Source organism: Larus michahellis, chromosome 11 (assembly GCF_964199755.1).
Source record: "Larus michahellis chromosome 11, bLarMic1.1, whole genome shotgun sequence".
NCBI classification, from domain to species: Eukaryota; Metazoa; Chordata; class Aves; order Charadriiformes; family Laridae; genus Larus; species Larus michahellis.
Genome location: NC_133906.1, coordinates 14,087,884 through 14,115,191, shown reverse-complemented (window position 1 = coordinate 14,115,191; position 27,308 = coordinate 14,087,884). Strand labels below are relative to the sequence as shown.

Below are 27,308 nucleotides of genomic sequence, written 5' to 3'. Positions count from 1 at the left end.
GGACCCGCAGGAAGAACAGCTCTGCAGCCTCCCGGCCCAGGCAGGGACAAGCAGGGAATCATAGAATCACGGAATGGTTTGGGTTGGAAGGGACCTTAAAGCCCACCCAGTGCCACCCCCCGCCCTGGGCAGGGACACCTCCCACCACACCAGGTTGCTCCAAGCCCCGTCCAACCTGGCCTTGAACCCCTCCAGGGATGGGGCAAAAGGGCACAGGGTAAATATTACAGGTGAAAACAGCTCCTCCAGGCAAGCCAGGAGGAAATCTGAACACCCACCGGACTGCCTCGGAAAGTCCTAAATGCAAAGTCACCTGCCGAGACCCAACGTCCTCCTGCGTCTCGTGGTTTCGGGACTCACGTTGTCCCCATAGACAGCTGCGAGGGTCCCGGGGCAGCCCAGGTGTCCCCGCTGTCACCCGCGGGGACCGGGACCGGCTGAGCATCGCAGGGATTTCGCGGAGGCGCCGATAAAAACACAGGCGATGCTGGCCTCTTGTGGCAGCTCTTGTTTCTGCTCCTTTTTGAAGGAGAATTGGTATATTTTCAGATGTTTAAAAGAAAATGTTTTTAAAAAATTAACAGCCTCCCAGAAGGTGCCTGAAATCAGCGATCCCCAAAAAAGAAAACTGAAAAGCCCCACCGGGGGAAATGAGACGGAGGAGATGAAGCTCAGCTCTCGCGGCAGCAGCCCCGGGTACGCGGCAGGGACAGGGACAGGGGCTGCCCCAGGGAGGAAAAAAATGCCATTTGCACCGAGGAAGCCAACGAGAAGCTGCAGACTTTGCTCGCCAGCGTGTACCCCCTACAGAAGTGCCACACTCCCTAAAAAAATAAGTGTATTTATCCATAAGCTTCCCCTGTATCTTACCTTTTGGATGATCAGTAAATAAATAGAGCGGAAAATGAAGTTACAAGCTGGCCCTCCTGGATGGAGCAAGTTGGGCCCAAACCGCCCCCGCAGCACCACGCTGGGGGCTGCCAGGGGCCCCCTGCAAAAAACGGGGGGAAAAAAAACCAAAACCAAAAAGAGTATTTTCAGCTCCGTGGTTCCGCCCTCACTCCCTGCAGGTCTGTATTTGTATTTTCCAGGGTGGGAGTCCGCCAGGCGCAGACTCGGTACGCAGCCCGGTGGCATTTCTGCATCTCGCTCTGGTTGTCCTGGGCTGGAGGCGGAGGCAGCTGAGCTGGGACAGACCCTGGGAGCCGGGAAAGGGAGGAGATGGGGTCCCTGTCCAGACCCTCCCTGCAGGCCCATGCGGCCCTTGGTGTCCCCGAGATGCCTCCCCGTGTCCCAGCCCCACGAGGGACGGATGGAGCTGCCGCGGGAGCGAGGGGTTTGGGGCAGAGGGACAAGGGGCTGCCAGCAGAGCACCCAGGCCGGGGGGGAGGCTGCAGGAGGAGGATGGACAAACTGCTCTGGGGTGTGGGACAGGAGGGGAGGATGGTGAAGGACCACAGAGGTATGAAGCACAGAGCAGGGTGCTGTCTGGGGGCGGCGTCAGCAGCGGTGCCTCCTTCCTCGCTCCCCTCCTGGTGCCCAGAGGCCACCTCCCTGGCCCAGGGTGGCTGCGACGACCAGTGGGTTGTCTGTCCCCTGCTCCCCCCACTGCGATACCAGCACCCCCATCATCCCACCCGCTGCACAGCCAAGGGGACAAACACCAGACTCAGCCAGGCCTTGGGCAGCACCTGCTTTGATGCCTTTTGGACCAGGAAACCAGGAGCACGCTGCAACTTCTGCTGCTGACACCGTCCCCATCACCTCCTCCCTGGGGGCTCTGACACCCCCGGGGGGGGCATACGCACACCCAGGCTCTGCAGGAGATGGTCCTCCAGCTGCTGCGTGCTGAGACGGGGGGAGACCAAGCCAAAACCTGAGGGGCCATCGCTCAAGGACAAAAATCACTCAGCGGCTGCTCCTTGCCCAGCCCGGGGGGAGCAAGGCTCGGTCAGGCTCCCCCCGCTCCCGTCCTCCACCAGCTGCCAGGAAAGAGCTGCTGGAAACAATTAATATATGTAGATTGTTTATTGATTCCAACATATTAATAGATTGGATAATAAACAGTACTTTTAAACATTCTCTTAACCAAAAATATAACAAATATTTACAATCACTCAGTAAAAATACAAAAAGCATACAGAGGCACTGTCTTTCTAAAAGACATAAGTGTAAGAGGTATCAAAAAATAGGAGACAAACATTGCTTGTTACAGAATACTTTACAATCACTGACTTGTGCAGTACAATTGCTATCGGAATATCATTACATCTGTGCAGTTTTGCCAATATGCTCACATATTTAAGAATTTAATTAATACCAAGCTAAACTGCATTCCAGGTATATCAAAAATAAAGATAAAACAATAAAAAGCACAACGTAAGCAAAAGCTGGGTTGGGAATTCAAGGTAGATTACCCTCTATACAAGCGTTCTAAAATATAATGTGTAAAGCTTTTCTAAAGAGAGAGTATCCCTTTTTTCTCCTGTTTTTGTGAAGGCAGTGATAAGTTTATCCTTTTAAAAAAAAATTATCTAATTCTAATGTTTTATAAAAACTTAAATGGCAAGTTCGGATTTCCACTGTTGCCTGCGGTGAAATGAGTTGGGAGATGATGAAAGAGGTGTTGTGCCACCACCGACGCCATGTGGGTTCCCTTCTGCAAGTGACATCCCTGATGGGATCAGCCCTGGGGCAACGGGAGACCCTCCGCCCCCGGGGGAGCCGGCAGGGAGCGGGCAGGGAGCCGGCAGCCCTCAGTGCTCCCCGCAGCCCATCCCAAGCAACGGCCCTGACCCTCTCCCAGTGAAGCATCACTCACCTCTATGGAATTCCTTACGGGATAAAGGCAAAGCAAACGAGCCAGGAGAGCAACGTGAGCAAACCTCCACCCGTTCCGGCACGTCCACATCGCAAAAACACGTAGGTAAAGATCTGCAGACATCACCTTTCCATCATTCAGTATATTTGGGAGATGAAACCAGTTCTCAGATCTCATTTTCCCCTTTCCACAACCGGGGAAGCCAATTAAATTTTACAGAACCGCGCTGCTTTCTCAGGAATTACTCGGAAGTTTAAGATCTATAAAGCACAATGGAATACTGTACGGTGATATCACAAATAACTGAAAGCGATGTTTCACCCGCAAGTCAAGAGCAAACAAGCAGCACAAAGCCAGCAAGCCGAGGTGCGGCAGTGGAAGAACGTGACACAAGGCATTTTAATTGTTCATGGAAATCAGAGCCCGAGTCGGAGGAACCCGGTGGAGGTACCACGTCAGGAATCTGCGATCCAGAAGACATCGCTTCAGTAAAGCGGTGTACAGCAGGCACTGACCACCATTTGAATTACTGAAAAAAGGGATAATGTCTCTTCAAATCCATACCAGACACACTACATTTGGCTATCAGCCCCGATCAATGTGATCGGTTGATTTAAAAAACAAACAAACAAACAAAAATCCCAGCAAGGACCAGCAGAGGCAAGCCACACTGTGCGGGGCAGGAGAAGCAGAAGTAGTAGCTCATCTGTCCATAGTTTACGCAGGATTTATTTACACCAGCTGTATTGGATATTAGGAAAATACGATTAGCAAGACTTCCACTCACTTTAAAAACTTGTCAGCGTCCTGAAAAGCCCTGCAGAACAGACGGAGGCTGCTGATGTGCAAACACCACGTTTCGACGGGCGATTTATTCAACTGCTCTTTAGGAGACCCTAGCCCCGCTCCCCCGAGGAGCTTCACCGTGTCCTCAAAGGCAGCACGATCGGGGTTTTTTTGGGGGAAAAGGAAGTCACTTTAGCAACAACCCCTCATCCCTTAGACTTTTGTTCAACAGGCGTCAATAAACTACAGCTCAACAGCCGAGGTGACGGGAACCGCGTGACTGAATGTACCTGGCACAGCGCAGAGGATTTTCTGACGCCACACGAAGCTGCTGCACAACTCCGCGGAGAAGGTAACAAGCGACTACAGCTGATGGTGGGATTGCTCCGACTTGGATTTACATCCCGCAAAAATAGCAATTTAACAGTTATATTATCAACATTAGATGTGCTGAAAATAATCGCTCTGCCCTGCGTTGCTTTGACACTTACATTAATCTTTATTCATTAAGGCCTGTGCAGGTTCATTATATTCATTAAGGCCTCGAAAAAAGCAAAATGCGTTTATTATGATACACCTCAACTGATTTTTAATATATTTTTTCCAATCGTTTGCTCCTCCTTTTTGTGCCAAATAGTAACACAGCCAACCAATTAGTTCGGAATTAGGCATCCCTTCCTCAGCATCGCTTTTGATTTATGTTTTTTCCCAATGCCAGCCCACACGGGGCTGTTCCGGCGGCAGGGAAACCCCAAAGCTGGCACCATGGGAAGGCAGCCACGGGCTGGGTGACACCCGGTCACCCGGCAGCATCCGTCCCCAGCCGCGACGGGGAAAGCACATCAAAGGCTTTGGGTGGGTTTTGGTACTTGTGTCATTTTGAGAAAACGTTGCATTCACCTCGCACCCCCTGCACGCATACGGGAAAGAAAAATAAAAAACAAACTCTTAAAGCTCTTCACAACTATGGATATAGAAATCATTTTTGAGGCACTGTAAAAATGACAAACATCTTTCTAGCTTAGGCTGTAAACATCACAACAAAGATTTACAATTAAATGTTTAAATACATATTCACACATTCATGTCCATTTTTAACACTAGAACGGGGCATCGTGTGCTAGAAGAAAGAAAGAAAGAAAGAAACTGCAGGTATTTCCAGTTTTACCCCTCTGCGCTCTGGCTGGCTAAGCAAAAATCAAATAAGCAATTTAAATATTTGACCATAGTCAAAGTAGAGGATCATGTGTTAATACTGACTGGCTGAAAGTCAAAACTGCCGTTGACATCACCACCACCAGGATTTGTAGCTGGGATTTAAAACAAAGTGTTTTGAGATCATCTGTATTTTCCAGATGAGCACAACGGAGTTTTTTAACCCATCATAAAATGCATTATAGTCTTATATAAGGATTATGCCATTTAATACTCAGTTTCACAAATTTTACTGTGAAATGAAGGCGATTTATAATTATTTTAATTTTTTTTTTTTTAAAAGGTAACCTTTGCACCTAAATCCTGTGCAACTCTGGTAAAAGGCCAGGAGGCGTGGGATGATCTTAAAACCCACAAGACAGGGTTTATTTTGGTTCCTGGCACCGCGCTTTGCATGCTCGACTCTGCAGGGCAAAACCCGGGTAAAGCTCTTTTGGGAAAACTCCAAACTCCCCTCGCGGCTCCCGTCAGCTCCGGCCCCCACATTCCAAACGGTTCCTGAGGAGGGGAGGAGAGCACCAACTATCGCTTTAGTTGGCTGGCAGCTCAAGTATTTCCCAAAATACTTTGAGGGCGGAGGGTTTTGGGCAGAGGCAGGGCCCGACACATGCCGCTCTGCGGGGCTTTGTGCTCTATTTATATTTCATCTAAAACCACCCTAAATTCCGTGTATTTCTGCACCCGATAATGTCCCATTTCTAGTTTTCTGTGTTTATTTTGAGAGCGCAACAGTTTATGTGCACCTAATTTTCTATCCCATTGACTAAACATTTATATTAGCCAACCAGAGCACTGCCAACACAAAGAAAGGAAATTCCCATCAAAAAAAAAAATTTTAAATTAATAAATTATTTTCAGATACTTCAGCAATGTCCTTTGCTTTTGCTGACATTTTGATATATATTTTTTTTTTTTTAAAAAGTTCATAAAATAACACTCTTAGACTTGTAATGATCATGTAGAAAATAAGGAGGATGGAAAACTACCAAAGGATTCGATGGTATCATACAGAAGCCTGCTTCCAAGTTTCAAGCGGTGGTAACAACTGGTCCTCCCGAATGCATGAAGCCTGGTCCATCTCCGGCCACCACCGTGGGTATCTGGGTAGTCAGTAGGCTCCTTGGAAACGGTTTTCTGTTTCACAGGTGGAAATAAGCTTTCTTAGGCGGTGGTGGACTGCAGTAAGGTAGAGAGACGTGGTCCAGCCCGTTCCACCTTGGCGCACCAGAGGCGAAGGCGCGGGCCGAGGTCAGCAGCAGCAGCAGCAAGGGTTGGCCTCCACTAACAGAATCCCATGGTCCTTCTCCCCACATCCCTGGAGCGGTGAAGTGGTTCACAGAAATAGCCCGGTGGTTAGACCGCTGATACTTGCTCGTCTTCTGCAAAAGAAGAGGAAAAAAAAAAAGAAAAAACAAGAGTAAATGATTCCATCAGACCCTCCTCGGGCGCAGCGGGTGCCCAACAGCACCCAGTTACATGATTAGACTGGTTCTGTGAAGGCTTCACTACTTCGTCGTGTCTTAATCATTGACCACGACATATTCAGGACCACCATTTATCAAATCCTCAGGTGGTCCAAGGCATTACAGGCACATAATAAAGATGAATTGTAAAACAGAAAATCCCAGATCCTCCAAAAATTATTAGCATGCAGCTCCCAGTATCCCCAAAGCTACCGATTTGGGAGAAAAGCCAGTAAATTACTTTCCAACATGCAGTGAGCGTCATAGCCTGAGTAAAATTAACCAAGCACTTTAAAAATAGTAAAATAGGTGTATCTAAAAGTGTATGGTTAAATTTAGTTTAGAAAAATTTGGATTAAAATGTTTGAAGCAATTACTTCCTTATTTTCACATCAAAAATATTTAACATGACAACTGAATTAATGCTGGGCAACGTTACGTTTTACCGTAAGTTTGAATTGCAGCACTAGTATGTATGTTAAATACCGTTTATGTATTTTAAAGGACCAAGATAGGATCATTTTGCATCAGAAATCGTTTTAATCTAAATCCACGCTCATTTTAAGCCAGACTGAAATTGAAGGAAACAACCACAACATTCGAATTAAAAAAAAACGAGTTCACCAGCAAAGGGCACAGAGAGATCACACCAGTGCATAGCTACTGAAAGCAAATCGGCAGATAAACAATTAAGTAGAAATTCACCTAATGTGAAGTTAGTTTTGACACAATATAAGAGCAGTCTTTTTCAGAAAAATCTCTTGCGTTTTGGTCACCCGAAACATGCTGTGCTTGGCAGCATTGGCTGTTGCTTCAAACAAGATCATCAAGAATTTAACTGGAAGAGACGCTGTCAGGCCCAGCTGGGCTGAGAAGTCAGGTTTTATTAAATGCGCCTTTCAGAAGAACAGAAATTCACTGTTATTTCGTTCAACGTTTTTAAACCCAACCTCCAGAAAGCTCTGTTGAGGAGCGAGGCAGCTTAACGCTAGCACGTGAGAGTACAAATGTCAAACGAGTTCAGAGTTGTACAACACTCCACCAAATCCAAATTCAAAGTACTCGTTTTAGGTCCCCATCCTGATGCCATCTGAAATCGGCAGGACACCAGTTAACCCAGAGAGGTGGGAGCTTTTCTGCAGGTAATTCATAGCCCGACAGTGTCTCTTGAAGTCATCGTCACCACTGAGAGGAGACAGATCATAAAGAAAAAAAAAATAGTATCTACATGCTCTTAAGTGTCTCAGTTGTGCTTTTGGAGACCTCACATGTATTTTTTTTATATATTTATTTATTTATATATAATTTAAAATCTGTTCGATGTCAACATGCTTTTTCTAAAGGGAAGGCATTCTTTTTGGTTTTTTTAAAGTGCATATACATGCATACGGATATGCATGTGTATACAGCCATACAAACATATTTGTGTATTTAGAGATTAATGACGTTTTAATCTCCAAGAATGACCACGCGAAAGCCCAGAACATCATTGTGAAGTAAACACTGCACAGACCAGATTCACACAGCAGTTCACTTAACATCTACCGAGCCAGGTGTTGCACATACCATCCTCTTCACTATCTGCGTCAGTCATATCTGCTAGTTTGGGGTTGGACGGCTGCCGATTATGCCACTGTGGCATCTTCGATGAAATACAGGCCACCGGTTCACTACCGAGAGAAGCTGATGAAAGTCTAGAGAGGTCACTGTGCAGCATCTTTGACCTCTGCACTGCCACACTATAGTCTGGAGGTTTTAGGTGTGGGTGATGGGGCGATCCTTCCTTTATGTCCGCTAAAGAAATCCCCATATATCCCGGAGGGGTGGGCGGTGGCTCCCTATACCTATCGTCCTTCTTAGGTGAGGTGACACAGTACACTGGCACAAGAAATAAGCAATGGAAATGTTAAAGAAGAAAAAAAAAAAAAAAAGAAAAAGGAAACAAAACGTTAAAAAATCATGAAATGTTACAATGGCAAAACAGAAACTGATAACAAAATGCAAATGCAGAAACACCGGTTATAACGACAGCAGCAGATATTTATGCTTTCATTTATGTTTGCTACTTATTTTAAGAAGTCAGAGTAGCAACAGAACCCATGAACTCATTAGGCAAGATGCCAATTGAGCAGAAACAGGACTATAACCTTCTCTACAATTAACTTGCAATTGCAGCGTTCATTATACACATCCCTGCTCCCGCGGGATGCCGGGGAGCTCTCCCTGTGGATGGAGACCAGCATGGCAGCGCCACCGGCCGAGCCGGCTCCTGCTCTGTTACAGGCTGGGGAACAGAAACAACAGAAATTAAGGCAACTAGCCTTAAAAATTACTTTGCTCAGTGTGCTAGCATCCGATAGCAAAAACTGCTGGTTGAATTCAATGATATCCACTTCATCACCCATCAGTGGCTTAACAGAAATCCATTATTATGAAATATCACCGTATCAATTCACGTGTAATAAGACATTAAACCATCCGATCAGCTATGCTATAGAAAACCCCTAGTATCACATGAAACCATGAGGCAAACTGTATATAGAGCCTGCATTCCTTATTTTGCATTTTCTAACAGTAAACAATGGCTTATCAAGTCCATACTTTCCTTCCCCACTCATCGGCAGTTCAGGTCACACAGGCTCTCAAACCAAAGCTTAACTTTTTTTTCATTTCCCTCCCCTCCCACCCACCCGCAGGTCTGGGGCTCATGTGCATGTTAAATCGGGCTTTTTTTCATGTACGTGTTGCAACAGGAGAGTTTCAAAGCTAGGGTAATTTTTAAAACCTATTAGTTGAGTGAATTTGCATTCTTCTGGTGGATACATTTTAAACAGTGCATGTTCATTACTGTTCCTCTTATTTCAGCAACCGTAGTATTTTTACAAGAATGTGAAAGGGTGACAATAATGGAGTACTTCTTATTGTGTTGTGGACTTGTGAGATTCTGGGTGTCGGTGCGAGGAGCGAGAGCTGTTTCAGAGCTGATGGGCCCAGTTCATGCTTGGGCTTATAGGAAAATAAAGAAAACTGAATTCACATAGCCTGGGTTTTAGCAGATACACGTGGGTAACAGGCACAGATTTATACTGCTGATTTATAGAAACCCCCCTTCCCAAGCAGCTGATTACGCAAATATTTACTCTGCAAAGAGAATAGGGTGAAATTCCACACAGTGGTTAAGGGAAATGTAACTAAAAGGCAGCAATATAAATTTTGATATCTACTATAGGTAAGAGTAATGGAAGAACTTTTCCCGGTGGATGTACAGTAATGGCACATCACCACTCCACATCCTCTCTGCTGGTGAAGCAAAGGACGCAGCAAGAAATGTTCAACAGAGGTGCGCGTTAAGTTATGAAGTCATCGCCTTTACTGATGCCACCAAGCCCGCGTTCTGCCATTAGTATGTGGGCAAAGCCTTTCCGCTCCTTTTTAAAGGTTTCAGGCAAGTAAGCTTGTGCCAGTCCTTTTGGAGGACTATTCACCACCAGCACTCATTAAGCAAACAAACTGAAGATTCTTGCTTTGTTTATTCAGAACTCACGCAGTCATCACAGGCTCCGGCAACAAGCTGTTTGTAGAGAATGAGCAAATGGTGAAATAAAGTGAAAACATCTTTGGCATACTGTACGGTGGTGAAGAGCTAACAGATTTGCATTTGCAAACCAGAAATTATATCCACCTGTATCAGATCTTTGCTGAAGTAGCCGTACGCATGCTCGACAAGCACACTGTGAGTGCTCCTCACCAGCGTGCTGGGACTGCACGAAGGAGGTGCAGTACGGAAACAGCATTAAAAAGAAGCCGTGAGCAAAGACAGCACGTACTGAATAGGTAATACGCCATCTCCTAAAACAGCTCAGAGGCTCGTGAGCAGCTCTGAAAAGCTACAAGGCGTAAAGCACATGCAGAGAGAGCTGTGAGCGACCTTTCTGCAAGGCTCCGCCATCCTGCCTTTCTTCTACAAAGCCAAGGAGGAGGAATGCAATCCAAGACCTCCACCCTACGTGCCATGTTTATTAAGGCAATTACCTTTGATAACATAAACGCTTCCAGCAACCTACTCAGTAATTAAATTGCATTTCAGCTGCACCCTCGACTTACAGTCCAGAAAGCTTTGCTCTCCATGTTTTATCTTGTTCCTAACCCAGTTCCTTTAGTTTTGGCTGCTAAACTCACTAGGACAGGGAAAGAACATCTTGCTTGGTAGAACTATGCATCTTTGAAAAGACATTTTGCAAGTTTTTCTCCTTTCATATGTAGCCAAACTGCAGTTGTATAACCAAACAAACAGCAGTTTAACACAGCAAAGAGAGCAAGGGAATCTGCTTTGCCCTTGAGCTTGCAGAGCCCAAAGGCCTGTGCCCCAGCTCAGAGAGGAGAGCTCTGACCCCTCAGTAGTCACGCTCTTCCCTCTTGGATTCATGGAAACTCTGTATTACATGGACTTGAAGAAGCCATACTTGTTGCTCCTTGCCAGAGCAATGTCTATAGTGATGAGTGTTTCCAAAAATCATCCAAAAAAACAGAAAGCCATACTACAGAGAAGGACTGCCTGACATTTTCATGAAGACAGTTCTCCTGCAGACCCATGCTGGGGCCGGGAAGCGGGCTGGTTTATCATTTCAACTTTCCTAATGCAAAAGAAGGTGGCTTGAAAACACACTGTCTGTGTAGTGTTCTGATGAAAACCACATGTAAGCTGAATTTAACATGCCATCCAGCCCCCAGACCTGCTGATGTCATTTCTTAACAACTTAATATCAAAATGAAAACCAGATGTAGAAGCTTCCATAAGCTGTTGGCTTGACTTACCTATCAGGCCTTTTTCTGTACTCGAAGTAACGGTTTTGTAAGTTGTGTCACCGCCTGGTTTAGAGTCCAAAACCTCCGTCTGCTCTGCTGTAGAGTTCTCCAGCCCCCTCCGCTTAATTGTCCCATAGTTTGTTTCGTAGGTGTCTGAGAGCGAGCTGGAGGAGGCCCAGCTCTGCCGAGACTGATCGAGCTCCACGCTGGCTTTCGACTGCCTGTTGGTTTTGGAAAAGGCATCAGAATACAAATAAGCCTCCTCAGAGTAACAGTTTGTGGGGTCGACTTCAGCTATAGGTCCGTCCAGCTGGGTGTGACGGTAAGAATTGAGGAGATCCCAGCTCTTCTGGTTTGGGATATTCTGGAAGTTGTCATGAGAACTACTCGAGCATGAAGTCCAGCTTCCCCTGCCGCTATCTGCTGCCTCTATGGTGATGTGTTCATGGGAGATCTCCTCGCTGCTCATGGAGGACGTGAAAGCCATCCCTCGGATGAGAGCAGGCCTAGTGACTGACCAGCTGCATTTGAAAACAACAGAAAGCAGAAAAAAACTAAACTTGTCAGCTTTTAAAAGAAAAGTGACACACTCAGAAACAATTATCTGGTTTTAAAAGCAAATAATCTCTGGCTTTAAAACAGGTACACAGGAAAGTCACGGCCCACGGGAGCACTGACAAGAGACACAGTTATTCCCAATTCATTACTGCACACGGCAGCTGGGCAGTTATTCCCAAGGGAATAACAAGTCTGCAACGGGCTTCACCCCAGATCCACAAAAATCTGGTCCACAGAAGCCTTCCTCTATCAACCACAGCAAGACAGTGCCTGACAGAAAGCAGAAGAGTAATTACATCTCTTAGTTTCAGGCTACTACCACCTTTTTCTTTGCATTTATAAACTAAAACCAAAGTAAATATTTAGAATAAAAGCCAACCCCTTCAGTGGCAGCGACAATAAAGCTGTTCAGACAGAGTGGAGGTAGTTGTATTTCAAGAGCATTTGGAAATATTGGGCATAAATAACATTTGTGGAAACGATCTGGAGTGACAGATTCTGAAACCCAAGCACAAATTTTCTTGTTTTAAGACATGGTTGCTAAAAGCTCTAATAGCTGTCAAGATATAATTAAGGGGGAAAAAAATAAAGCCAGGTTTGCATGAATTTAGAATACATGAAGTTACAATTGCTAGACATTATTGAAGTCTCTTAACTATTTCTGGTTGTGTTACCAAATGCATGGACAGCACAACATTAAAATTCAACACTACCCCTCAGCAGTTTACTGACATGTTGTGAAATCAAGGAACGTTTCTTAGATATATGCAAACAACTTTTTTTTCTCCTTGCTTTTCTAAGTTCTAGTATGCAAACTGCTTTCTTCCCTCTAAAGCCCACTGAAACTAAGGCATAAAGGAACAACCACAAACCATGAACAATCTGCTTTTAATCTGCAAAGAGACGAGCGAGTTCAGAGAGCAGCAGCGTCGTTGCTGCCATCCACTGTCCTTCAGCCACCACTGAAGGCTTTTCCCAGCCAGCACCAAAGGTACCCACCGTAACCTGGTCCGACGGGACACTTTGCTCAATACACTGAGACTGAATAAACACGTTCTCAGCACGTGTTATGAATTTTAGAAAAGGGAATTATTTCGGTTTATGAAGCACAGCTTTAAATTCCCACTTTAGCACAATGAAATAAACTGCATCACAAATTTCTTAAGCGCTGCATCACTTTAGCAAAGCATACACTAAAAAGCTTTTTTTTTTTTACAGGGGAGAAAACATCACTGAATTAAAGTCAATTATACAGAAACAACATATATCTGTCTATAGAGTTCAATCATTAAAAAAATTATATCGCTTTAGAGAGGAGCTGTAAAGATTATAAATGTAAGGAGCATCTCTCACTGACTTGAATCTACAACAACTGAGGACAGAAGACGCTATCCCAAGAAGACTCCCACGGATTAAACCTTATGGATCAAAGCTTAACATCTAGTACGACAAAAGCAAAACCTTCCAATTCAAAGTGTCACCTCAGGACAAGTTCTCATTGTGCTAAAGTAACAAGCCCTCTTGTGTGGACACTCTCAGGAAGGCAGTGGCAGAAAGCTTCCAGCCTGCCTAAGCAACAGATGATAATAATAAAAATCTTTAAAAATGACATGAGAGTATGTTAAATGACTGGCACTTCTGACTCAGAGAGAATTGGTAATATCCTGTTCTTGTTCTGTCATCTCTCACTACTGCTCTAATTAGTTAAGTATCATCACAGCTTTTAACGCATTTGCAGTCTCCTGCAAGAGAAGTCCATCTGAACCCCACCGATGGGAACAAGCTACTCAAGTTGTGTTTCTTGGGAAAACAGGCTCTTCCCATACAGAGCAACCAGAACTCCAGCTTCCAGCAAGAGCTTAACGACCACAGAAGAGTGCATAACTGTGCCCTGACCAAAGCTTCGTTACCCCTTCTGACACCAGGACACCAAGCCCAACCAAAACCAGTTGCGTCTTACCCTGGGCACGGCTGGGCGTAATCAGCCAGCGGCTGAGGATGCTCTTTTCTCTCTGTGCCCCCCGAATCCACCACAATGAGAGACTGGGACAAACTCCTCTCGTCCTGCAGCGCTGCCGACATTGAGTCCACGGAGCAGTTGCTCACGATGCTGGACCGGGATGAAATCTCACTGTGACTGGAGTCCGAGAAGTTGTCAGATTTAGTGGAAGGTATGAGGGCATAGCCTAAAGGAGAGGGGAAGAAAACGTCTTGGTCAAAGAGCAATTAAGTTTACTAGGTATGACAACGAAGTGTTGACACACATTTCAGCAAGGATATTTAAAAGACAAAACAATCAAACCCTGTTTGCATACAAGCAGTCCACTATATTTTTTAGGGTACTAAAGCTTTTATCATCTATCAGCATCTCGCACAGTAATGCATTAATGCAAGTCTGGTGACACCAATAACCTACCTGCAGCTCCACTACTCTCCAGACCAGAAGGTTAAACCTACACAGACAGGATCAACATTTGCAGCATGAATAGTGAGTGGATAGATCAGGTCTTTCCGATTCTGCAAGCGCTGAGTCCTCTAGTATAAATGCAGCGCTTTTCCCATTATCCCTCTGCCCTACTGTGTGTGAGACTCAAAAAAAATTTTGGCTGTGGATGAGGAGATGCTGACTAAGGTAAAAGCCAGCTATTAGCACTCAGGGATTAGCCATATGGTCCGTTTCAGTTTTCTCATCTGTTCCAAAATTAACAGAGAAGGAAGCAAAAGTGGGAAATACAACTTTGGCCGTAGCCGGACCAGACGCTAGCGTTGCTCCAACAGAAGAAAACAGCTGAAGACCTCACCACTTTCAGAACAAAATATATAATGTGTTTTTTCCGCTTGGCTTACCCTTACCCTCAAATAACTTCTTTCAAATACAAATAACGTATATAGCCTGATATATCCAAGAACTCCTCTTCCTAGTACCTGGAGTGAACATAAAAGAGACTACTATACTGGGGACTTCCACGAGCTCTGGCTACATATATCCTGTAGATACTTCTGCTGGTGTAGCTAAAGTGACTCCAGATGGGATACCTGTCCCCACACTGCAAAAGAAAAAGCCCTTAGTATGGACAACTTGCCCAAATAATTTATTTTGATGACCTTAGAGAATCAGGGAAAGAATTCAAATGAACTGAACTCGGCAAAGTGCATCTGGGCAGGTCTGAGGGAAATCACACTCAGGTCTGGCAGGTTTAGTGACGGCTCTCCCTCCACATGGGGCAACCTGAAAGTTGAACCATGTATCTAAGAGCATTGTCTGAATACTTCTTGAACACCGACAGGCTTGGGGCCACGGCCACTTCCCTGGGGAGCTTGTTCCAGTGCTTGACCAGACCCTCAGTGAAGAACTTTTTCCCTGATATCCAATCTGAACTTCCAGCTTTAAGTCCTATCACTGCACACCTGAGAGAAGAGACCAGCACCTCCCTCTCCTCTCCCTCTCATGACGAAGCTGTAGACATCTATGAAGGCATCCTCCAGTCTCCTCTGCTCTAAGCTGAGCAGACCAAGTGGCCTCAGCCACTTCTCCTGAGTCATGCCCTCTAGTCCTCTCACCATCTTTGTTGCCCTCATTTGGACACATACCAATATTTATATGTCCTTCTTCTATTGTGGAGCCTCAAACTGCACACAGCACCCAAGGTGAGACCGCATCGATGCTGAATATAGTGGGACAATCTCTTCTCTTGACCAGTTCACTACACGTCCAGAATTACACTGTCCCAAGTGCAGAATCCACCATTTGTTCTTGTTATATTTCACAGAGTCGGTGACTACTCAGCACTCTCATCTATCAAGATCTCTCTATAAGGTCTTTATACCCTGGAAGGAATCAATGGCTCCTCCAAATTTAGCATTGTTGGCAAACTTACTTGTGTGCACTCAGCTCCCTGTGCCCAGCCCATCAATAAAAACACTGAAAAGCACTGGCCCTAAAATTGAGTCCTGGGGAGCAGCACTAGTGACTGGCCCCTAGCCAGACAGTACTCCATATACTACAGCTCCTTGGGACCAACCCTTCAAGCCAATCGCTCACCCACAGTATTGTGTACAAGCTGGACATTCTGTCCAGAAGGATACTGTGAGAGACAGCATCAAAAGCTTTGCTGAAATCCCAAACACCCACATCTGCTTCCCTTCACCTTTGACGTGGGTAATCTTGTCTTAAAAGGATATTAAGTTAGTAAGGCATGACCTTCCCTTCATGAACCCATGTTGGCTTGGCTCTGACTCACGACCTCATTGCCTTTCAAGCGTTTTACAGTAGTTCCCAGAATAATCTTCTCCATCATTTTACCCGGCACTGAAGTAAGACCGACAAGCTTATCATTACCAGGGTCGTCTTCCTCGCCTTCCTTGAAAACTGCAGAAACATTTGCTACCTTCCAGTTGAATGGGACCTTCCTCCAGAGTCCCACGATCATTGATAAATAACTGATAGAGGTCTAGCAATAACATCAGTTGACTCTTTCAGTACCCTGGGATGAATCCCAGCAGGCCCCATAGACTTGTGTGCCTTCAGTGGCAGCAGCAAATTTAGGATGTTCAGATTTCGAGCTCCGTGGGGTATTCATCTCTCTAGATAAGTCCATGCACCATCTTACAGGTGGACCGAACTTCATTCTTTTGTGCTGTCAGGCAACAAAGTCAGGAGGTGTCTGTTAAATTGGTCTGGTTGTGGGTTTTTTTTAAATAAAAAAACCACAAAACATTTTGCCTTCATGAACTCTCTGGCACAGACCTGTGGTTTGTTCCCCTTTATCTGAGGGCAAAAGGTCTTGGATTAATGACTGTGGTGTTGTTTTGGTTTTCTTTAATTGAAATATTATTTTTTTTCTTTAAGTTCCCAGTGGGTTCCTCTATAGCAAACCCGCTGCATGTCAGGAAATATGTCCTCGTCTTTACTAGGAGAAAACGGTCTATGATATGCCTTACATTATGTGCATAAAATTACAAAATTAGAACCTTTATTTGAAAATACTGGATCATCAGCTGCTTCATATATAGGTAAATGAGCATCTGTAAATTAATCAAAATGCAGTTTTTCTTTACAGGAGACCATATTAATAGACTGTTGACGCAGTCCTCAGATACGCATTTTTTCCCCCAAATCCCTGCCAATCACCCTATTGCTCACTTCATTTCTACCTACACGTGCCGTTGAGCTGGACTGACATATATTTACATCAATCAGGTGAAAAAGTGAAATGACCAGGCAGTGTAAAAGCCACGCCAGTGACACACACAATGTAATACAGAAGACTAATGCCATTAAGTCCATAAAAAATACAGAGGTCTCATAATAGGGCATCTGGAGCCAGCCGTATACATGCCACCGAGCACACAGCTTATCACTTGAGAGCTTTCACAGCTTAAGCTTGGTTATTGCTGTGAGATTTTAAGAGCAAATATGAGCGTTAAGTATCAGTATTATCAAACTAAGGAACTGAACCTCATGAATGAAAAACACCCTTATTTGAGACCAGCATTTTTAAGATTAAATTTCATTTTCTTTTCCTTTGACAATAATTAATACCTCATGTTCTTTACTTTGCCTAATGGACTCCTTAAAATTAACACAACTGTACTGCAGTAAGAAATGTTCTCACAGTCTATCTTAAGACACTCTTCTTCAAGAACTTCAAAGATCTGGAGAACAAAAGGTTTCTTCTTCATAAAGAGATTAACACTATCTGAAAGCTGAGTCATTAAATAACAGCAAATGTATATAAACAGACTAAATGCAAGTCTTTGCTGGGCTGAAAAGGGTAGCAGAAGGTGCGACCAATGCAAATATACACCAACGCTGGAAGCGAGCACTCGATTTACATCTTATAAGGGACTATCTAGAGTCTAATTAAGAGAATGTTGCTGAACTTACTGTTTCATTGGCATTTGCGAAACACTAAGTAACAGAACTGCCACTGTACCTGTTCCTTGATTTTCTAAACGTCACATTATTGTCTTCACTGCAAGGGTGTTTAGCTATAAATAACTGACACAACTATCTGGAAGGAAAGCACATTAAACAGCTTAAACATGTAAACGAATAATGCTAAAATAACTTATGTAAAATCAGTATATCTGACACAAAGTGGACACCAGAGTCTTTCTTCTAAAAATACATCATAGAGTCTTCCTTCTCCTTCTAGGCTTCATGCACAGGCAGTAAGATGTCCACAGACTGCTGTTGCTATAGATACTTGCTGTACTCAGAGCATCACTGTCTTTCTCCTTTTGGTTTTCACTCCCTTCTGAGGCTTCAATGTGCTCTGCTTTCCTTTTTGCAGTAAAAGCTGTTCTTTCCCTGGAGAAGCTTCTTTCCCTAAGTCTTCTAAACCGGGGTCCCTTTGTTCTCCTGTTCTCACGCTCAGCTTCTGCCTTTTCACTCTCCTCCTCTCTTTCTCCCTTTTCACTCAGGTCAGAACTGTCTCTTGCTTTGACAATCATCCAAATTTTCTTTTGTAAATAAGCCCCACCTATTCCGTAGCTGCGTTGTCCACTGTTCTTGTTGCTGGTTTCACTGGCGAGTGATGAGGAAGAGCCAGAGAGATTCATCTGACTGCAGTTATCCGACCTTTGGATGTTACCAACTGCAGCAAAGAACACACAGGCAGATCTCGGTAAGTGACGAGATAAATAACAGCAGAAATAACGTCCTGATTTTAAAACATTTTTTCTTCAATCCTATTTGCATATCACTTGGGTATAGCTCAAAAGAAAATGACATCCAAGATTAAGTGGAATGTGTTCATGCCTAAAATTATGTCTTTCTGCTGTCTGTGAAGCACCTAATTTTAGTTCAATGAGCTGTTAGCACCACACATACAACAGGGTACGGACCACCTCAATCGAATCACATCAGTGCTAAAAATATGCTGAAAGCAAGTTGAATTAATGAAATCACCCCAAAGAAACAAAATATTATTTTCAAGGAACCAGATGAAAGTTAACAAAAATAACATATTTATAAGCGATGCTCAAAAAAAAAAAATCTCAGTGGAGCTAAGTTTGGCAACCCAAGTAATTAAGCTTCTTATACAGATGCTGTGTTTAAGTAAAATAAGTGGCATTCTCCTAAAGGAAACAGTATCTTGTGAAGGCAGCAGTGGACGGACCAGCCTGATCTCCCACTGCAAAGGGTGAGAAGATGCAGTAAGTCACCATGCCATGCCATGCCAATCCAGTGGCTTTGGGCTGTCAGTGAGTCAGAAGCAGCAGAGAGGGGAGGGAGAAATGCCTTACACCGTCCGACACTGACCACACTGGCTGACTACAAAGTGGTGTTAAGAGATTTCAACTGAATTCCCATCCGAGGTTGACTAATGATGAAGTGATGCAGGTCTTTTAAGACGAAGACATCAAAAATAAAGGGATTCTCAGAGCATCATGATAGACAGGGATGTATACAAAGCCCTGTGCACAAGAACAAGAAGTAAGAAGAACAACTCGAGGACTTAGATGGATGCAGTACTATTGCAGCTATCAAAACCACCTGTTGTGGAGAACTATGACTTATCGCCAGCTCCATCTAGTCACCTGGAATTCCAGCTACCTTAGGCAAAAACATAAGATGTCTCAACAGCCGCAGTTTCTGTGCAACACCGTCGTCTTCAAGAAATCCCCAGGTCTGCAAACCCCGTTCAATAACTGGCTACCTACATCTGACCTGATACGCTGGCGGGCGTCAGCACTTAACATCTGCTGGGAATTCTGTCAGAAGCACTTAAGCAGTTTTTAAGAAAACATTTGTTCCTCTTTTTAAACAGTAGGGGACTTAAGGCCAAAACATATAAACACATTGAAAAACTACGTCTGTTTTAAACTGGAAGAGGGGAGATTTAGATGAGATATGAGGAAGGAATTCTCTGCTGTGAGGGTGGTGAGCCCCTGGCCCAGGTTGCCCAGAGAAGCTGTGGCTGCCCCATCCCTGGAGGGGTTCAAGGCCAGGTTGGACGGGGCTTGGAGCAACCTGGTGTGGTGGGAGGTGTCCCTGCCCAGGGTAGGGGGTGGCACTGGATGGTCTTCAAGGTCCCTTCCAACCCAAACCATTCTGTGATTCTATTCGTAGAAAGACGTGATTCTATTCTTGACATGGATATTCTAAACTACTATTTCTCTTACGTGTCATTACCAACAGATATTCCTGCCACTGCCCACCGTGGTTTTAGTACAACAGAGGCAGGAGTTCCCGAAATGGATACTGCCACGCGCCCTGTGAACGCTCAACCAGCACACCTACCTTTGCGTGGAGAGCCCTGAGGAGAAGCGGGTGGGCTGGAGTGCAAAGAAGATGCCATGGACATAGTGTCATCTGTTTGTTTCTTACTACTTACTTCCTCAGACAAGCTTAATGACTTCTGTGGGGAGCCTGTACCTATGGATACAACAGAATCATTTACTGCATGTTATTCTGTTTAAACTATAAATAAGCACCACGTTGAACATCACTGGAGTATTCAGCAAAGGGAAGAGCAGATGCTCAGATGAATTCTGCATGTAGAAGTCTCCATTTCAAACTTAGACCAGACCAGCAGCGGCCACTGCTACCGCTGGCTGCTCAGCTGAAGCGTGTTGAAACACCCAGGTCATAACCGGAACCATTGCAACAGACACACTGGTTTTGGCAAAGGACTGAAAACTGTGTAACATATAAAGCTTAAAGGAAACCTTTGCCCATGACACCGTTGGGACAGCGCTAAAAACAATTTGCGTCATCACCAACAAGGCAGTTCAAGGTCTTCACAATCGGGAGTTCTCAAATCAGCAGTCACAGGCACTATACACACAAGTTTAGCAAAACCAGTTCACCACTGTACTTGGCAAACTGGTGATCTGGTATTTCTTGTTCACTGTTGGACGACCTTGCAGACAACACAGTGCCGAGGAGTTAATTTAAGTTCTCAAAAGGTTGTTAGATCAACACCGAATGCTTAACACATGGGAAGGAAGAAGCACCGCAGCAAAGCTTCTGGAAAAGATCAAGTTGTCTTTTAAGAGGAGACTTGAAAAAATAGTGGAAATGCTATTTCATATGCTGCAATCTGCTGTTTTCCAAAGCTATTTATTGGATATTGATGCTCGATGTATCAGAGTCATTTCATATCATTTACCGACTGCAACTAACTTTATTTAATAACCCACAATTGTAGCTTTGAAATGATACCATAGTTATGCAAATAGGTCAAAAAGCATTTTAATACATAATACTGCTTTGCAACAAGCGAATTTAGAGATAGAACAAAAACTGATGCTCACTAGGAGCAACTAATAACATATGTTGCTCCATTTGACAATAATGTTGTTATAATGGTGTTCCAGAGGTTAAAATATTCAATGTCTGTGATTTGTTTCAATGATTTAATCTAAATATGTTATACTTCATTTTGTCACAAAAAGAAAGAAGCAATGTTGTTCCACTCCGTTTGTGCAAGATCCCTTCAGAATGCAGAAATACACAGTAAAAGACTTAACATGGTACATGTGGCCTGTTCAGGAGAGAGATGTTAAGATCACTTTAGTAAAAACACCTTCTTTAGTTCAAGGAATAAAAAAAAGTGACAAAGCAAGGGCGTATTTGGGTACAGCACCTTACCGTTACCTGTTTTAAGAAGAGTTATTAAAGATTGTGCAAATGACTAAGTAAACGGCACGCTCTCTTGAAACACAGTAATATGCTTCAGCTATTTTAAAGTGAAGGACGTAAATGAAGCACAATGGTATCTCAAATTATCCACCCGGCTACAAACAACTCCTCCCTCGTATTTACTTAATCTGTGAAATCCAGAGAGGTGAACTGAGGATACTCACTGAACGTGACATGCTCCTTCGTCAGTCCCTTTTTCCTGCTGGGGTACAAATTCACAGTTGGAACCTGAAGAACTTGACTCATCCTGTTTTGTTGATGCTGATGGGCTTTAGCGGTTTGGCCAACTGATCTCATGGGTACCGGAGACATTTCTGAGGATTTCGCTCCTCTTCTCTCACTTAAATTCTTTGTCACTGTTAAGGAAAAATTACATATAAATATCTTGCACTTTGAACTGCGGGATTATTAGAGTCATTCCGAGTACAACCATCCAGACAAAGCAACTGTAGTATGAAGCAGGTAAAACATATTTGAAATCATTTCTATTCCGAACACAACCTGAAGAGGTTGTTAGGTCAAACAGCATTAAAAAAAAAATAAAATCAAATATAAACTCTCTAAAGTGTCATAGAGGTACTTGATCAAAAGACAAAAAATGTGCTTTATTTCTTCCACAATTAAATTCCATATTTTAGATGCTTGTACATAAGGTACAAAAGCCTAACAGCATCTCCTGCAAAATGATGTCATGCCACCCAGGGGAGAAAGAACGGTTGTTTTGCGATTGGCATCAAACCTTTCACTAGGTGGCACAATTGATTTGCAACACAGGGCGCTGATTCAGTTTCTACTTTAATCACACAGCAATTAATAAACTCTGAAGTTAAGGGCATTGACTCCTCTTTAAATTCCCTTGGAAGTCTGGATTGCAGCTTTACTGCTGCTCGTTCCTTCTGCAAACAAGGCCAGGAGCAGCTTACCACCGAGATAAGAGACTGTATATTCGACGAGTATAATCTCAACCAGCTCAATTACCTGTGGTTTTGGGTTTTTGGGGCTTTTTCCCCCCCTAGTTTTTAAAAACAGGTACTATAATAATATGCCACTCTAGTCTATTATTGTTTGTATAGCCACTTAACCTTCACTTTCCTTTTTTGACATTTAAGAAAAAAAGGACTCGATTTGCTTAACTACATGGAGTAAACCAGTCAGTATATATTCCCTATTTTTACTTCCAAATATCTATGGTCAGCACTGTGTGAACAAGATTTTAAATGATTTATTTAAAACAATTGAAAAACAACCTCATAGCATTTATGTTTGTCTCCTTGGCATAGTATGGCCACCTGTTATGTTTGCACACAGGTCATCTACCAAGAGTTCATCCTGACACGCTTTAATTTATTGTTTCAGCAGGGGAGTAAAGCATAAAACCCTCAGTGGTGTTACCGCCAAGCAGGAGCATCCGGGGCTATTTCGTGTCTGGCTGAGCACAGCAGGAGCAGAACACCTCTCCCAGCAATGCAGGATGCCGTGCGTGTTTCTGTTCAGAGCTACCTGGGATTTCTGGTGACCTCAGACATAGGGCCAGCGTGAATACACAGAATTTAACATTTTTAAAAAGGGAGCCAAATACGGACATTTCCAGGATTGCTACGTCAGTGCTGCTGAAAAGGAAATGTTAAAGAAAATTGCCTAGGAAGACACCTTACGAAACAACAAGGATTTGCATTCTTAATACTGAATAACGGCATCTTGAGGATACAATTTTAAGCCCTTTCCATCTCCTAGTCATGCTTTTAACTTACCTCCTCAGAGAAAAAAAGAGTATTTGAGCACAAAAAAAGTCTTTAAATGCTGCATTTGGACAACAGACAAGCTTGAGACATTATTTTGATTAGCATGGTTTCTACTCTTCCATTTTGAAACACACCTACGTTTCAAGCAAGTGAAAATTTCTAAGGATGAAAATAAAAAACAATTACCATTTCTCATTTTTAAATGAGAATTTACTGAACTGTGTAAGACAGAAGGTCAGATAACAGTGTGTTTAGTTAGACAGTTGCACAGGAGTTCAAATTATGAAAACTGTCCTGCTGTAGCCCTCAATTTTTGACTGTCAAGCCACGTCAATCCCATCAGTCACTATTGACCTGACTGCTCCTTCTCAACAATCTTCGTTTATTCGAAGCTGTAATCCATTGCAGTTTCTATATCGATTTTGTCTCTCTTCGTTTTCTTGCTGTTCATACGGTAAACGTTACTTTTATCCTTCCTCATTCTGTACAAGGACAGCGGGACAAGAACAGAGCTAATGTCCTACTGAATTTCCTTCCAGACTGATGAAAAGACACACAGTTTAAGAGCTATAGGTCAAAACAGAAAACATCACTGACGTTTTCTGAGCTCAACCAAGCTCAGATGATAAATGCTGGCTTGCTGAAATTGTTAGTACATGAATTGACAAACAAGCACTTACTAGAGTATTTTTTTCTCAAAAGAAGAAGACAAAGATCTAGAAATACTCATTTTTAAGGAAAGGAATAAGATTTTGATAAATTTTATTTTAAAAAAAATCTACATCACTGTACTTACGAGTGCTGTATGCAGGCTCACACTGCAGTGACAATATTTGGATCTTTTCTTCGTCTGTCTCCACATTCAGGTTGGACAAGTACTGCTTCACCTTCCTGGCCATCTGGGCATCCTCGTACAGCTTCTTGGCATTCAGAAGGGAGCTGCGGCGGGCACGTTTTTTGTGAGCGCCTCCCTGTACATCCAGCATATTCGAGTTTGTGCTGCCCTGGCTCAGAGATCTAGAAAAGAAAAGAGCAAAGCAATAAATTTTTAGTTCCCAGCAGCAAGGAGGAGCTACAGTAGTACACGTCAAAGCAGATTAATACCAATAATCTTCAGTTAGGGCTAGTGCATGCTGATGCAAATGAGTTAAAAAGATGAACAGCATTAAAACAACACTTGTCTTAAAATATTCTGGAAAATTGATAGCAGCAATTTCAGTCTGGAAAAGGATTGCGTATGAAAGTGTGGAACTAGCAAGAATGAGGCACAAGGCTGCGTAAAGTACCCACTTCGTCTGGTTCTGCAAAACCCAGGCTATTTCAACTGCCGGTTGTAAGAGTGGACAAACTTCATAACTTTGTTCATTTATGGCATTTGGTACCCACTGTTGGCATCAGGCTTACGACAAACTTCAGCAATTCAGCTGAGCACAGAAGTGAGCCACTAGTGTCACCCTCTTAGAAAACTGAGCTTCTGACAACGTTTAAATAAGCAGGAAAATTATGTTAAATATGTGAAGTACATTGTATTTCTCCAATTAAGTACAAACATTCACAGAAGAGCAGCTCATTAAAAAAGGCGAGGAAAGCAGGGATCATACACATGTGCCCAGACTTGTACAGACTCACATCTACGAAAGACGACGCTCCTCAGTGCTCCTAATTTTGAGCTGCCGATTCTAACGGCAACTGAAGCAAAAGAAATAACCCCCAAATGGTTCACGTACACCAGTTCTCTCTCTGACAGTCACTCCGGTTCGCACTCAATCAGCGACCAAACAACTGATCTTGGGATAGTTCAAATATACACATCACCTGTTTCAACTGTCAGAAGTCCCATGGCCACACCAGTCCCAACCCATTTTTTAATAAACTGAGGTCATACTATACATTACATGTAAATTCTAATGGAAAATATTGATAAAGTGGTTTAAAGTTATTTGGATGTGGGTTTTTTTAAACATTCAAAGGAATAACTTTATTTTAAAAGGCTAAATTATTTGTAAAGATGTTTATCAAGATCTGGGGTGTGTTTCCAGCATCATGAGGGGCAGAATAAACAACCTCCGGCACAGAAGAGCCGTAACGGCCAAACGCATTGGAACGAAACATATTGTTTAAGGAAGTCTAATGAATCGAACACACCGAGCTTAAAAAGTAAGAAATGGTAAGAAAAGCTGACTGCAATATTTTCAAAGAAGTTAAAACAATCTAAGAGAAAATATATGCCTAAAAACTGGCAGAAATGTATAGCTTAAATAAATAAAAAATTACTGCTATTATAGGCAAAGAGCAGTAAAAGGCATGAGGGATCCTTCACACCTGCTCAAACCAAGGGGCACTCCTGTCTCCTATGGATAAGACCAAAGTTAACATCTATTATATAATGAAACAGGAAACTACATTATGTTTATTTTTAAGTATATAAATATTGCATTGCTTAGGCACGCACTGTTTTTCTTTTAAGCCTGGACTTGCCTTTTTCAGGCAATTTAATACCATTTCCTTTAAAAATGATTTTTCCTTATTCACTTGCGCTCACAGCAATCCCAAGGGTTAGGAATTCTGGTGGCCCCAGTTGGGTTCCTGGCATTCCTCCCCATGTGCGGCTGATTACTGTCCCCAGCCGCTGCCAGCCCAGCTCTCTGCACCAAGGGCATCGAGGGGTTGCGGGTTTTCCATAAGGGATCCAAACCTGCCCTCCCCCGTCTGTCCAGCACAAGTCCTGGCCCTCTCCTGTCCCTGTTGGTGGGGATAAGTCCCTTCTCTGCGCAGAAGTGCCTGGAGACTCTTTGGTGACAAACCCCGCTGCCACCCCAGGCTCCCTGGAGGGCAAAGCTCCCAGAGCACAAAATCATAGAATCATCTCGGTTGGAAAGGACCTTTCAGATCATCAAGTCCAACCACCAACCTAACCCTGACAAACCCATCCTGCCTCCATCCTCCACGCCAAGTGTGGACACGCTGACATACAGCTGGATTTAAACCAGGTGCCCACAGCAGGAAAAGAAGCCGAGTTTCAAAGTGCAGAGGCGCATCGGCTCAGGTACGCGGGTAACAGTTTATGTGCAAAAATACACGTAAGAACACATAAATTATGGCTACGTCATCTTAAAATCTCTGCCGTACACGTCAGTCAGGAATGTCACTGGTCAGTCTTAGCACTCTCGTTTGTAGTCATTTCAATACTCAGTCCTTGCACAACCAAGGCTCCCGGTGAAATCAGTGAGCATTTCGGTGTATGAGATGTGACATACACTTTAAATATACACTAAAAATAAATACATTGAAGCTTGAACTTGAACTTCAGAGGGGAAATTACAGTATCATTATCACAATTCGATATGTTCTTATGATGCCCATCAGGGCATCAATACGTCCTTATGTGTAACGGCTTAAACATTTCTCTTGGATGTTAAAAAGCAAGTTATTTATTTCCCAAAACAGTTTCCCTTCCAATATAACTGCACAGCGGGGTTTTTTTATGCATAAAGCTAAAACTCAAAACCATTTATCGAGTACACAAAAGCAACTCGGAATTCTTATAGCCACAGTATAACGTTGGCTGTAGCCCCTTATTCCTGTTTTCCAAAAAAATATGTATCGCAGGGTTAATAAAATGCATGCTGTATTTCAGATGCATGCACTAAGGAGGAGGATGCAGTATGTTAAGAGTTGCATAGTCTTTATTTATCTTAGTTGCATTCATCTCTACACTTACCCCAAACTTCTCCACCTCTTCTTCCTGTAAGCAAGAGCCATATACATTGAAGCATGTATTTGAACAGAAAAGCACAGGAAAAAAATAAAACAGTTGAGAGTCAGGAAGAAAGATGTAGACAGGAAAGAACAGAAAAGAAAAAATTTCTATACAGCAAAATTCTTCTCAAACAATAACACAATGTTTTAATGGAATGTAAGGGCAGGACTTGCTCAAATACTTTCAATATGGAAGAACATCTATCAGTTTTTCATTTTTTAGTTTAACCTATGAATTTAAAAAGCAAACTCGCATTAAATTTTCTTGTTAAGTATTTCCCATAAGTCAAATTCAATTTTGACGAAGTGACTTGTAATAAGTAACTTATTCATGTTGCAGCAAGTGTGATTAATTTATTCTTTGCATTAGGACCGCAGTAAGCGTGTGAGAAATCATCATCAGTATTCCAGTTTATGATGTTGTTTTCTCTTGATTGCTCGCTGGAAAACAAGCCAGTTGCCAAATACACAGTGAAAAACTAGATGCTCTATATTAATCAGTAATG

General features: G+C 43.3%; 1 protein-coding gene across 7 annotated transcripts in view; it reads right to left on the bottom strand.

The window, feature by feature from the left end:
• Positions 1–5,100: 5,100 nt before the first annotated feature.
• The window catches only part of RAPGEF6 (Rap guanine nucleotide exchange factor 6), a 129,374-nt gene continuing 107,166 nt past the window's right edge, over positions 5,101–27,308 (bottom strand). For 3 of the 7 annotated variants that reach the window (XM_074603608.1, XM_074603605.1, XM_074603611.1), the window contains 9 exons: positions 26,765–26,788; positions 23,840–24,060; positions 21,466–21,657; positions 19,898–20,032; positions 18,135–18,248; positions 13,610–13,835; positions 11,101–11,612; positions 7,852–8,163; positions 5,101–6,201 (listed from right to left, as the gene is read on the bottom strand). In XM_074603608.1, the coding sequence (XP_074459709.1) occupies positions 6,176–6,201; positions 7,852–8,163; positions 11,101–11,612; positions 13,610–13,835; positions 18,135–18,248; positions 19,898–20,032; positions 21,466–21,657; positions 23,840–24,060; positions 26,765–26,788 (1,762 nt within the window). In that variant the 3' untranslated portion in view covers positions 5,101–6,175. The remainder of the gene's footprint in view (positions 6,202–7,851; positions 8,164–11,100; positions 11,613–13,609; positions 13,836–18,134; positions 18,249–19,897; positions 20,033–21,465; positions 21,658–23,839; positions 24,061–26,764; positions 26,789–27,308) is intronic. The other 4 variants (XM_074603606.1, XM_074603607.1, XM_074603609.1 and 1 more) reach the window with 3 other exon arrangements.